Genomic DNA, 14100 nt, shown 5'->3' on the forward strand with positions numbered 1-14100 from the left:
GGGACAGGCACTTAATTTTTTTAAATAAGATTTCAAGGGTTTTAAAGATTAAGACATGCAGCTTCTCTAGAATGGATTCTTTAACATAATGTATCACAATCAAAGAACAGAAGTGGAATTGTGTTTATCTTAGCACATGATATGCATTACAACAGCAATATGTAAGGGTCAAGTCCAGTTCAGCAACATCCATTTTAGCCAGGTCTGGATAAAGTCCCAAGTATAGAAAACCTCAATTTCTTTACAAAGTGAACCAGATAGATCCCTTGGAATTCCAATGAAACTGTAACCATTGTGATGTTGAATAGATGCCTATTTCTCACTATTTCAAGACTGCGAGAAATGAGGAGAAGCTTCTAAAAATTGCTATCATTTAGTCTCCTCTGATCACTTCAGATACAACATACAACATGAGAGGTGTTGCTTTTGGAGGAGGCAGAACAAATGATCCACTTTCATGGTCCATTTTTCTTAAAAAACTTTAAGAAATGAGGCATACCTGGCAACTTTCCTTGTATTGCTAATTCATCAAATTCATTTGGAAACTTCAAGCCTTCCATTATTCTACCTCCTCCTGTTAAAATGTCATAAAGCAGCAAGCCAAATGAATAAACATCAGCTTGCTGATTGTAAATAACATTTCCTCTGGCAACCTCCGGTGCTCGAAATCCTGCAAATAAATCATTCATTAATAGTTATGATTCATATCAAGCTGAAGTAATCTTTATCCTTTTAAGAGCAAACATTCATTGATGAAAATGTCACAGGAAGTAAACCAAAAATGGCACACTATTTCTGGGCTGGCAATAGTTTGCATGTGGCAGACATCCAAAAATATCAGCAATCAGTATAAATGAAGGGGACAGTACATCAGTTACAGAGCTCCTGGACCATTACATAAAATAATTAATTTAGCAATGAATACTGAAGTCTGCAGTCTTTACTGAAGGCCTAAATTTAACACTTGAAGTCACACCCTCATGCACAATTTCAAAAAACCTAAAGGCACTTTTCAAAGTTGTTTAATTATTCAGTGTTTTAAAGTGGATGCTCCCTGAAGTCAGGGAACAGTGCAGATATTTATTGCATTTGAAAAAAATTAAGAACTGCCTATGCATTACTGAAAATTAAAATAACAAATTATTATGTTAGTATAATTTCAATATCACAATAACTATACTAAAACAACACAGAAAAGATCATAACTAATGCATGTAATTTAATTTGTTCTCTTTTTAAAGAGCATTCATTAATTCTAAAGTGTACAGTCCTTGATTCTGACGCGCAGATCAAACTCTACAAGACAGTTAATTCCCTGCATCAATTCTTCTAAAAGGGGTTAAAACATGAATAGGAAGAAAGGCCAAGAGGTATAAATCTGGCATCACAGCTTGTAATATGATTAGGACTACATTTTGTGATTTTGACTAGAGTATAGATTTGAGTTACTTCTTACAGATTAAATAAAAAAACATATTAGTGTTTTTTGACATAATGTACTGTAAAACAAAGTATTTTTCCATACCTGGTGTGCCTTCAGAGGTTTTTATTCCCATTCGGCAACAATACTGGGCAATCCCATAGTCAGCTATTTTTGCAATAACAGCTGAGTTGGGATATAGGGTAAAGAGCAACACATTGTGAGGCTTTAAATCACGGTAGATGATCATCGCTGAATGCAGGTACCTGTTAATGAAAAAAGTATTTACTGAAAGCATTCATAATCCAAGGATGCATCTACACACACACACACTGAATGGATTACTCCCACAATAGTAAATCATGCTTTCAAATGTTAAATATCACGTTAAAAATATCAAACATGACACCATCTTACTGGATATTGACTTTAGAATTGTTCTGAAATACTATTTACTGGCACATAAACATTGCAGTATTTTAGTACCAAGCCTTATCTGAAGTGTCACTGGCAGTTTGAAAACTGAATCTTAAAAGTTTAAGCTTCATTGGTCCCTCAAATCCTTTGCAGGTTTTGTGGTTTTACAGTCACACTTCAATAGCTTCTGAGAACATTAATGGACTTCCAGAAATTTAAAAATGCACTAAATTGACTTCTTTGACATTTTAACAAGAAAGCAACAGCCACATAGAAATTCCACTCAGAGCTCTTGCTATTTCTCTATGAGCACCACTTGTTAGCAGAAAAAAAAACAGGTAACAAAAGTTTGCATTATATATCAGCTGATCAATCATAAAAATACAAGCCTTTGTCTGACCCAGAGAACACTCTGCTTGAGATACAAGAAAAGATAAGCTTTTCTTTTGCAGTATAACCCACTTGCAGCTGTATACTGTTTTTACAGCAACAGAGAATTCACATTTACCTTAAGCCATCAGCTACATGTAGAGCTATCCTGTGCTGAAGGGTTCTGGTTAAACTTGCATTGTCTTGTTGAAGCAAACGATCAAGAGATCCTTTAAGGGCCAATTCCATCACCAGCATCCTGGGACGGATTGCAGCAGCCAGTAGAGACACTAAACTGGGGTGATGGAGGTGACAGAGCACTGCAAGCTCCTGTAAATTGTAAAATCAGATTAAATACTGCAAATAGCATAAGCTCTGTAGCTTTGAAGTAAACTCAGAAATGTTTTGGAGTAAAGTCTTGCACTTGACTTAAGCTTTTTAAGGCCTTCACTAGGGTTGGTATTGCAAGAGCAGCACTACAGAAAAAAAAACAGGAAAAAAGGCAGTATTTCTTACTTGTCTTAGAAGCCTGAGGGAAGTATGTTTATTGAAAATCTTTACAGCAACCTCTTCTCCACCATAGGATGCACGGTACACAGATCCAAACCCACCATCACCTTTTCAAAGATAAAATTGATAAGAATATCAAAAACAAAGGGATATAAACCATTTATTAAAAAAAAAAGAGCTTAAATGGTCCAATTTTAAAACGTGTGGATCATCTACTGTGTGAAGCTTCATGATCAGTAATCTAAACACAAAAACCAGTGGCCTCGCATACAAGTTAATGGAAAAATCAAAGCTCAACAACGTGAAATTCAGAATACCTTAAAAAACACATTTCCACAGAAATCTCTAAAATGTTTTCCATATGTTGCAGAACTGACTTCAATAGATTTGTTTAAATAAGCTCTGTAAAAAAAGCTCTACCAAATAATGCTTACCCAAGAGAAATTCAGGAGCTTCATCAAATTCCAAGTCATCATTGTTCAACATAATATTTCTAGGCAAATCAGCCAGTATCAGATCAGGAGCAATCTGAGCTATTGGAATGGTATGTCTTGGTTGATCTGGATTTACCAAAAGGTCACCTAAGAAAAACACATGAGACAATTTAAAAAAAAAATGGTTAGTCAAAAATCAAAAAGCACTGAAAGGTACATGGATCTCAGTGTGTATGATCAATGTATCTAAAATTCAATTCACGTGTGTGTGTTTGTAAGCACACATACACATAAACATATACATATATATGGAACAGAACACTAAGTTTGCCATTCAACTTAATGTATCTTACAGGTTTAAGTATTTTCAAGTATCTGCACATGTATCAATCAAATGTGACGGCAACTGTTGCTATGCAACACCAAACTAATCAAGCGATTATTTTTCTGTCTACAAAAAGAAAGAATTATCTTAGTATGCAGAATGTCATCATGAATATTGCCTTTTATATCACTGTTACACGTTGTTCAACCAAAAGATCTAGTATCAGTTTTACTATGTGCTGGATTCAATTCCATGAATGAAACTCCATTATTGGTACCATGACAAAATGATACTTTTCACTATTGCAAATTATACACAGCTATACAGAATAGCTGCCATCTGTCCCGATGGCTCTTAGATAAAACAAAAGAACACATTGCTTTTGACTCATATCGTAACTATTTCTTACAGAAATGAAACATTTTTAAATAATGTGAAGTGCTCCAATGTTATAAAGGGGACGTTGTAAAATATATACCTTCTTCAGCTTTTTTAAGTAAGTCATCAAGTAGTATTTTTTGGTGTTCTTCACCATCCTGGAAGCTGTACAAAGCCCATTTCTTCAACAGTGTTCCCCCTTCACCACATACATCTATATCCAGCAAGCCTGGAAACCATTCTTCCATAAGAGAATCTATGTGATCCACAACTTGCCCCAAAAGGATGCACCCTTTAAGAAACCAAAAGAAGGGAAATTACAGCCTCAGTCTGCCATACTTGTAATGACAAAGCTAAACTCTAGATTCAAAGGCAAAAGCACAACAAATCAAAATGCCAAGCTGCAATCAAACTGGAGCAAAAATCAGGCTGAGTAACAATTAACCTTTTCTGCAAGAAGGTGCCGTAATTTTCAAAAAACTGTCTGGGTTGTTGTCAAATACTGCTGATTCCACTAGACAGTAAGCTTCAGGAGACCAATTCAAGTAGATGCCTTGTCTCCAATACATTCTATTAGGACGAAGAGCTCGCTCTAGAAAATACAAAATTAGATTAAAAATTTGATCTCCAATATGAATGTCATATTTTAAAATATGTGGAATAATTAATAGTACTTTAAATATTTAATTATGATTGTAATTTTATGCCTACCCAAATAACAAACAGAATAAAAGCTACAACTTTGCAGACAGAATAGCTCCTCAAAAGGTGAATATATGTCAACTGGTGTTCAGTTCCATAAGGTATATCCCCAAACTACGTATCTAATCAGATGTAAACCATGTAGCAGGTGATGCATGCAGGGATTATAGACATATTAGGTACATTCACGTTCAAATTCAGACTAAGGCAATATATGGAAAAAAAAGTGATTTAAATTTTCCCTCTATCACGCACATGTGCAATAGCAAGATGCAACTGGAATTCTATGCTCAGGAGGAAATCGAATGCCAGGAGAACAGGCAGTTATAAACCATATTTCTAGAGCACTAGCAATGCATATTTTTCATACCTTACTTGTCATGAATCACACATTAAAAAAGCAAAGGTGAATGAAACTGCAAAGTTCAGCAGATAGATCTCATCTCAAAGCACAGAATTATTGGAAAAAAATTAAAGACACCTCTCCCTTCTGATAAAAGCGAAGTTTTTAGACTTTCATAAAGGGAGAACTCATGGACTTGAAGAAAAGCAGTTTGTTTTTCTCTCTAGAAGACCTGTCCTTTCCTATATTCCTTGTAGAGGCAAACAGCAATATTGCATAAACATAAGGATTACCTCCATCTCTAGCGTGCAAAGGAGAGAAATAAATTATTTACAACCTTCACTTTCTTTTGCACACCACTGTAAAAATCAGGCACTAACTGAATATTTCTAAGTTACAAAAATGACCACTATTTTTTTTTCACATTTGTGAAGTGGCTGAAAATTAGCTAAAGCAAATCAATAGTGGGAGTTAGAGTTTTAACATGCAGTTTTGGGCATTCAAAGCAAACATGCTCACTATTGCTTTTGAAGATAAAGATTTGTACCTCTTCCCGACAGCATGTAAGGTGATATTTCAAGCAACCTGTTGATCAGCCTGGACCAAAATCCCATAGGAAAGTATGGCATCTCATAAAGCCTGATGATAATTTCTGAATTTTCACAGTGGGGAAGCTCTATAACAGGTCTGTGATCAGACAAACTGAAAATGATATATTAGACAGTATTTAATTATGTACTTTATCCAAACTGACTGATGACATACATTATTTATTATGTTAAAAGTATTATTTATTAATGAACGAATGACTCAAATGATCAGGGAGCAGACAGATCACATATATGCTTATTCCACTTGCTTGTGCTAAAGTGAAGTTCTGCCGTAATTTAAACCCAACAGAACCTTACTAACAATCATTAGATATCAAACATGAGAAAACCTGAGACAGATAAAAGGGAGGTAAGACATTCAGACAAAATTCTTCCTCTCCCAGGACTTTGAAGAATGTACAAACTCTAATCAATGCAACCATGCAACACTCTCTCCATTAAGCAAAATAAGTGTTATTAAATACATTAGGGAAATCTGTAACTGAGGTAGAGAAACTGTGTTACCTGCTGCAGACAAAGCAAAAAAAAAGTGCATTCAAATTCATAACATCTGTTTGTCACCACATTTAATAACTAGGCTGCCTCTGAGTAATTTGCCTGCAGTTCTCACTCCAAGCAGCAAGTGTTGGCTATAGAAATTCATGGTTATCCTTTATATTGCAATAAATATCTCTAATGCTGGCACATCACCATGTAAATCTAAATGATTATCTTCCCACTGCAGTCTCAAAGCACAGTCTCAACATAACTGTAAAACAAATTATCCTCATAAAGCATTTTATCATTTGTAGATCTCATTTAACCACCATGCTAATATGACGTAAGCTTTATCTGCTACAAGATCAGCTTAACATATCTGTGAAAGCATCTACTGAAATGTAGTGTACTAAGTATATATATCATGATTTCATGTAGCAAATTGCTTTGATGGGCAGTTAAACTAGTTAGCCTGATGGGATGTTTTTATTTTGATCGATCTCGATGGCTCTCATTTGTGGGTTTAGCTCTTTGCTTACCTGCTTGGGATTAGTAGTTGATCCTCTCCTAACGGCAAAGCAATCTGAAACTTTTCCAAAAGCTTAAAGTATTGTGACATGTATATCTTGGGAAACTTGCTCTTCTTTAAAAGGAATTTTTCCACATCTGAACGCTTCACAATTCCCTTAGGATATTTAGAAGAGCCTTCCACTTTGACTGTTAGAATCTTTCAAAAAGAATAAAACAATTTTCAGGTGTACAGTTATCATTAGAATGCATTTTCCTGACAAACTTTGCTACCTGAAATATTTGGTAGCCTATTATTTAGGGGGAAAAATGGACTCCATTTCACAGTGAAGCCAAACATTTCCATAATGCTGGCCAGCAAGAAGACAGCAGTGAAAACATTTTTCCCGTCCAAGTCACTAGTGTGCTACCATTCCTCAGCAGCTTTCACTATTCCATATTATATGGAAATTTATTCTAAAAGTTAATTTAGGAGCCTGTGTACAGTGATTTTTCATATCAGTACTTCACACAAGCATACTGGTACTGACAACATGATCTTCTAGGTCTTTTCTCACTCTTAATCCCATCAGCTTTAAAGGCTCAAACTTTGCTGTCCCATTTCCTGCACTGAACAAAAGATAAAGTTTCAGAGGTTAGAAATCTGAATATATAAAAAAAAAAAATTGAGAATGTTTCTAGATCAATATATCAATGATGGCTTCACTTAAGCAGTCAGTCTCTTGTCCCACAATGTGACTCCATATCACTCTCCTCTGCCATCAGTACCAAGCACATAATGATTCTTCTTCCCCTACTCTTACTCCTTTAATCCAAAGTTCCAGCTTTCACCTCAACCTATCACAACATATTGCAGGATTACTTCGCGTCCCTAGGGTTTTTCTGTTCTACATGTATTCTTGTGTTTGGTGCAGTTTAAACAACATTGGACATTACAGCGTAACGACACAGAACCACTGAGACAGGCAGTTGTCTAGAAAACAAAGGAAACAGAGTCAGGTAAAACAATCTAGGCCCTGAAATTCAAAATACTGCAACAGTAAGGAAATGGTAAAGAAGAGTCACTGATAAGTGACAGTGGTTTGAAAGGGGAAAGTTCCATGAATGTAGATACAAGAAGTAATCAGAGTCTAACCTGTGCCATGATTTTACACAGCCACTTAGGATCTACAAAATACAGATCTCTTAGCTGTAGTGCTGGGTCTTGAAAATGAAGGAGTACACCTGCACAAAGAATATTGTAATTAGCAATGCATTTCTTAAGCTTCATGTTAAGCAAAATAAATACCCCACTCTGGGCTGTTTTTCTTACGTGACCTGACAGAAGCAATTTAAGTAATAAATAAAGCTATTGCATTTATGTCAATACCTCAGGAGAGATCATTAATAGTTTGTTAATCTTTACCTTTATTTTCAGATGTTTTGTTAGATTTTTAGTCTGACTTGTTTTTTTGCCAAGCATATATATGCTCTGTGTGGTTTATTATTTAATCTCATAAAGTCTATAAGACACTGAGATAAGCTGTTACATACACCCACCTAACTGCTATTCTACTCAAGCTATTATAGCAATTGCATCTTTCTTCAGAAACTGTGCTAACTAGCAGGTTAAGATATATAAATTGTTACAGTAGTGATCCCTTAGATAATGGAATTCCTTTATGACATAACAACCTGGTTTATCAAACTAATGTTAACGAAGCCTAAGCATTTCAGCTCAACACTTTGTGGCAACTCTGTGGAGATTTAAAGATGTGCACAGGTCTGTCTGCTGCAGATTTACAACAAAGTGCTAACAAACATGCATGAAGAGAATATTTCACCTGATTCATTCAGAAAATGAATTGCATGAGGGAGTTCATTTTCATCCAATTGTAACTGGCTTTCTTGTACCAGTTCCAGTAAGCGTTTTTGATCAATCACAGGAAATTCAACTGGCACATTTTTACGTTCCAGTAAAATTCTCTTCTCCAGTTCCAGGTAGCTGTCAGGAATTAGCTGACCAACCACTGGTTGATCTCTGATCTGTATAATTAAGAATAATAATCTTAAACGTCTTAATTTATTCGTGTGAAATGCAGACAATAAAACTAAGATCTACGGTAGGTATGTCTACTCATTAGTAGCAGCAAGAAGGTACAAGAACACTCATTTATTGGCTAACATGGCTTCTGAGGGGTAGACGTAACTAATTCTTCTTTCAGAATTAAAATATTAATTTCTTTCTATAAATGAATGCTCAAAGAAAAAATATTTACGTATTACATGTACATAAAAAATAAAAAATTACACCTTCTGAGAAATTCAAAGAGAAGCTTTGATTTGAAGTAAAAGGAAAATAGATGATGTCATACATCTCAGGTAAAGGAAAAAGGAAAATAAGGAAAATAAGTAAAAGGAAAATAGATGACGTCATACATCTCAGGTTAACACAAAACAATAAGCAAATTAATTGAAGTGATACATCTTGTAATCTGTAGTATCTCTAGACATGTCTTTAGAGAAACTGAGGGGAAAAGGGCAGTAGCTCTATTAAAAGTCTCCATTGCTGATAGTCAGCGGACAAGAGGAGAGGCAGAAATAAATGTGGCCAGGTTAGTGACACTTAGGGGAAACAGCTGGGTGTTTTGCCCCTGTTCCCTGAGCTTGAGTTCTTTCCTGGAGACATCCTTTGACTTTTCGCATTAGCTAGCATCCAACCAGGTTCTTCATTCTCCACAGGTGCTGAGCTAATAAAAATGTATTTAATTATGTGTTACTTAACATTTAAAAATATATTTACTTAATTAAAACTAGGATGTTTTCAATATTATGAATATTATGTAGCTTACCTTAAAGTGAAGGCTCTCCTTTATTATGATTTTACGAAGTCTGATAATGGAATCTGATTCTTCCGTAGCGTTCACAAAGTGATAATCTTGGATTGCTGGGAAGCCTCGCTTATTCAACAGCTCTCTAGTAATTTTACTCATGCAGGCCTTACGTTGCATTTCACCAGAAACATCTAAGTGAGTACCAACAAGAATGACGGGGGATGTTGAAGCTCGAGCCTGTTAGTAAGATCCATACAGTTGATTAACTCAATAATGGACGTTGATATTATTGCTTTGTATCCACATAAAATGTGAGTAATTAAGTCAAAACAATCAATACAATGAAAAAAAAGCAACTATTTTTCCCTCTTTAAAAATACCTCTTTTAAATAAGTTTGAAATCTGAAATACTATTTTATGTCTTTATTCAGAGTAGGTTTAAACTGCAATCCCATATAATAGCTGGATAAGGCAGTAAAAATACATCAGCCTATAAATAGAAAATATATTTTTTAACATACAGAGAGCAGTCTATTTAAAATATTTCTATTTTGAAAACTAGCTTTTTCTAAAAGGAAGCAGCGTAGATCTGTAAAATTCATACTTTGCAGCTTAATAATATTGTCAATAAAATAGAGGGACAACGGTATTTTTCATTAAAAACACCCAACAAAAATGGAAAAGCAAAGAGTACTCTGCTAATTGTCATCTGAACAGTGCAGCAGTGAAACATCAGCAAGTACTGCGTAGCAAAGGAGAATGCATCAGAAATGGTCTTCATCAACACTAAACTGACTGTAACCCTCTGTCCTGGTATCACTGCTCAAGGTGAAAAGAGTGAAAAAGACAAGTTTAACAAACAGGATCAGTATAAAAAAAAAAAAATTATGCAATTGCATTGCCCAGCCACAGCTAACCATCATACAAAGGGCAAAGACAAGTAATCCTCACCATGTGGTGATTCCATCAAGTGAAAATAAAACACTTATAGTAAAAGAAAAATACATAGGCACACTCTCAGACCAATTTCCCTACCATCGTCCTGGAATAATTCCTATTAACAATAAGATGCTAAGCATATGCATAACAGCACAATTTCAAATCTGCATCTAGTCAGTTTTAAATTAGTCAAATTCTGATTTTCCCAGAATTTACAATGGCATAAAAGAAAAGCAGGTTTAACTTATCATCCATTTAATACTACCCCTTTCTTATCAGTCAATTCAAAATATTCCCAGAACACACAAACTATTCTTTTGTGCATTGCTCTGTACCATTTTAAGTACAAAATGGTGCTGACCATTTCTTCATATGTCTGCAAGTCTTTTCGTATCTAATACATGATATATTTCAGCTCTTATTTCATCTTACTATTTTCATTTGTTGAAGAGCTTCTTTCCTCTTCCCCTCTCTAAAAAAATACTTGTGGTTAATTGGCTGTTCACCAACAGCTCCCTGGAAAGTGGAATTCCATCCTGTACATATCTATGGCTTACCTTGATGTTAAAAAGCCATGGCTTCATAGCATCCACCTCTGCTTGTCCTTTGCTGAGATCATAAACAGCAAGATATAAAGCCCTTTGGGTCATAAAATGAGGATGGGTACTGTAGAACTCTTCTTGTCCTAATGATAAAAAATTACAACTGCTTAGTACTTCTCTCACTGAACATCTTCACAACAAAAAGAGGCAGCAGAACACTTATTCCCAAATCACTAACACACAACTTAATTTCATGCTTACAGAAAATTAGCTACATTGACAGGAAACTTGTAATAACTGTGAATTTTAGGTAGGTACTCTGTGGTAGCTCATTGATTGAAGTGTAGTGTTGAAATACATAAGGTAGTTTTACATTAAGTTGTGTAAGATTTAACAACTGAATAAACACAGTTGCTGCAAAGACAACTTGAAACGTCATGATTCTTTTAAAACTCAAATATTGGATTTCTCTCTCACTTCTCCTTTCCTTCTTCCCTCCCTTTAGGATGGGAAGAAGGAAAGGATCTCCTAGCTCCTACCTTTCTATCTTTTAAAAGACAGGAGAACTATCCTTTCAGCAACTTGAAAATAAGACTCCTAAGTTCACATGATTAAGCACTTAAAATCACAATTGAAGCTGGACATTCAGCTTGAATGATGCTCTTCTGTGCTTATCCATTGTGATACAGCCTGTATTTAAATGATCATGGACCAATGTTTAAAACTGATTTTTCTATAGACTAAAATACCCCTGAATTTTAAAAGTGCTTCTGGAGTCCCCAAAACTTAGAAAGTTTTCCAAAAGCTCAAAGACTCCTCCTAAGCACTTTGTTTTCTGTGACTTTACAAAACAGGGATACTGTAGACCCTAGAGAGACCCAGACTATAAAAGGGAAAACAGAGTTGAGTGGAAGATGGCTCTTCTGGTGATGATAAGCAGTTTCTTACAATACTGAAATGACAATTCTAGAGTGTTACGGTTTAAATGAGTGGTCAGACCACATCTAGTGACGAGAAATTCCTGAGGCTTTATATTAAATTTGAGGGATTGGTTGCCAATTTACACAATGAACTAATTTGTAAATGGCCATCTGACTTTTGGTGTAAGTTTGCATGATTCTACTGTCCACAGTTCGAAATTTCACAGGCGGGGTCTAAGGAAAAGTAATGCATTAATGTGTTAGAAAAGAGAATAGTAAAGGACAATAAGCTCTAGAAATACCTCCAAAATCCCACACATTTAATATAAGCTCTTTCTTCGTTTTGCCTTTCCCTTGAATGATCCAGTCTTTTACATCAATGCCTACTGTAGCTTTTGGAGAGCCCAACTCTGTTCGTTTGCATTTCATTAGTTGTTGTAGCAGGGTAGTTTTCCCACTGCCAGTGTTTCCAACAATCATGAGCTTCATTCTGTTATAAGGTACAGCCTTCTTCAGCCGTTGTTGAAGAAATCTAGCATTAAAAAGTTTGCAAAACTCACAGAAGTGTATAATAAAGCAAAATACCAACAGACCTAAGACCACGGAAAAAAAATCTAAAACCATAAAATTTTCTTCAAGTTTTCAGTATCTTTTCGATATTACTGTGATTTTAACAGTCTATTCTATTTTCTGATTTGAAAGTTGTCTTAATTCAGAACGTGTCTTTCTTTTGTTTTGTCATTACCCAAAAATGTGCTCTCTGCAATGCACTTAGGAACACAAGAAACATACTAGAAAAAATTTGTAAGCACTGTTTATTGCATGGTTTATAGAAGCACCAAATTCAAGAAATACTACTACTGTAGTCTAAATCACTATAATCTATTTAATGTGTGTGGATAGGATATCCATGAAAATTATCCATGATAGGATATCTTCCATAGAGTAGCATGCTGGATTTCATGCAACAAAACAGCATATCTTTTCAAAAGGATATGTTGTTTTCTTAATGCTTGCTACATATCCCAAGCAACTAAAACAAGAATATTCAAGAACAATAGGGCAACAAACCTGATAATGTCTCTGGCTTTGCATCCCACATGTTTGAAGTCTAAATTAAGGTGGAGTCCTTCCAAAGGAAGATCCCAGATTTTGGACAGTCTTCCCATTTCATCTGGAAAGAACCTCAAATCAGGATTATGACTTACATCCAGAGAAGTCAGGTTCTCTAGGAAGCCAATCTGAGGAGGAATCTAAATAAAAGAAAATTTAACGGGCAATGAAACGTTAAAAAAAATATGTACGAGCATGAATACATTAAATATTTAACGAAACCAGGTATTATTTTTACCACTGTAGTTTAACTTTTTTTCATAAACAGGCCTAATATCCCACACTAACAGACAAAGGACCTCATAACGAATTCATTATGCAAACTGATTATATGACACATTCCAGACAGGAAGGCTCAATAGAATACAGTCATTTTCATTCACAGGAAGTACTATTTGCACTTACGTATAATTTTGCAAATAGAATTTACAATTATATGAGAGGTGAATGAGACATGAAAATCAAATGAACATTGAAAAGTTACATTCAATTGAAAAGTGATTTCATTTTCTTTAGGTAGAATTTTACACTTTACCTCCTTTAACTTGTTGTGGGACAGGTGTAGCTTTTCTAGCCTAGACCATGCACATGCCTTTTCACTCAAGTCCAAGACGTCTATTTGATTACGATTAAATAACAGCTCCCTTAAGTTTAATGATTTCCAGTGCATTGGTCCAGGTAGGCTTATGATCATGTTTTGGCTTAAATCTACTGATCGCAAACTAAAAACATGAGAATAAAAGAGAGAAGTTAGCAAATGAAAAAAATAAAGGTGAGATTAACTGTAACTGTATTAACTTTTAATAAACAAATGGATTAGATATCAGGACAGATATTTTTCTGACAGGACTGTAGATAGAAGATGATAGAGAATTATTAATGTGAGCAAAAGTAATTAAGATATTATAAGTTAGTTTTCATTAACTCAGGAAGAATTATAAGAAAATACATATGACTGATTCAGTATAATATGCTTTTAATGTATTTGTCTGTGAATGAAATTGCCTGGTCATGAAAATAAATATCCACGCTGTACTGTATGCATATGTTTCAGAACATACATTAAAGAATCACTTTAAATAAGTGTATCTATTATGATAATAGTCCACTTCCTCCTCCTGTCTATGATTTGCAGACATGCACGACTGTTCAGATTAGTAGAAGACACAGATAAATATGATTCACACTCCTGTAGTATGAATATTCAGTAATTCAACGGCAAACAGCATAGTTAATACACATATTCAGGTAAACAGAGT

The 14100-nt window shown here is 34.9% G+C and overlaps 1 protein-coding gene across 2 annotated transcripts in view; it reads right to left on the reverse strand.

Moving 5' to 3' along the window:
- The window catches only part of LRRK2 (leucine rich repeat kinase 2), a 69394-nt gene that overhangs the window by 13813 nt on the left and 41481 nt on the right, over window positions 1-14100 (reverse strand). Inside the window, exons 27-42 of one of the 2 annotated variants that reach the window (XM_086746693.1) lie at window positions 13377-13563; window positions 12800-12981; window positions 12031-12260; window positions 10824-10951; window positions 9346-9564; window positions 8338-8539; window positions 7650-7738; window positions 6526-6713; window positions 5446-5600; window positions 4299-4445; window positions 3954-4145; window positions 3151-3297; window positions 2723-2823; window positions 2346-2536; window positions 1526-1686; window positions 500-670 (exon numbers count right to left, since the gene is read on the reverse strand). In XM_086746693.1, coding sequence (XP_086602819.1) covers window positions 500-670; window positions 1526-1686; window positions 2346-2536; window positions 2723-2823; window positions 3151-3297; window positions 3954-4145; window positions 4299-4445; window positions 5446-5600; window positions 6526-6713; window positions 7650-7738; window positions 8338-8539; window positions 9346-9564; window positions 10824-10951; window positions 12031-12260; window positions 12800-12981; window positions 13377-13563 — 2690 coding nt within the window. The remainder of the gene's footprint in view (window positions 1-499; window positions 671-1525; window positions 1687-2345; window positions 2537-2722; window positions 2824-3150; window positions 3298-3953; window positions 4146-4298; window positions 4446-5445; window positions 5601-6525; window positions 6714-7649; window positions 7739-8337; window positions 8540-9345; window positions 9565-10823; window positions 10952-12030; window positions 12261-12799; window positions 12982-13376; window positions 13564-14100) is intronic. The other variant, XM_086746701.1, reaches the window with a different exon arrangement.

This window comes from Chlamydotis macqueenii, chromosome 1 (assembly GCF_036417535.1).
Source record: "Chlamydotis macqueenii isolate bChlMac1 chromosome 1, bChlMac1.mat, whole genome shotgun sequence".
Classification (NCBI taxonomy): Eukaryota; Metazoa; Chordata; class Aves; order Otidiformes; family Otididae; genus Chlamydotis; species Chlamydotis macqueenii.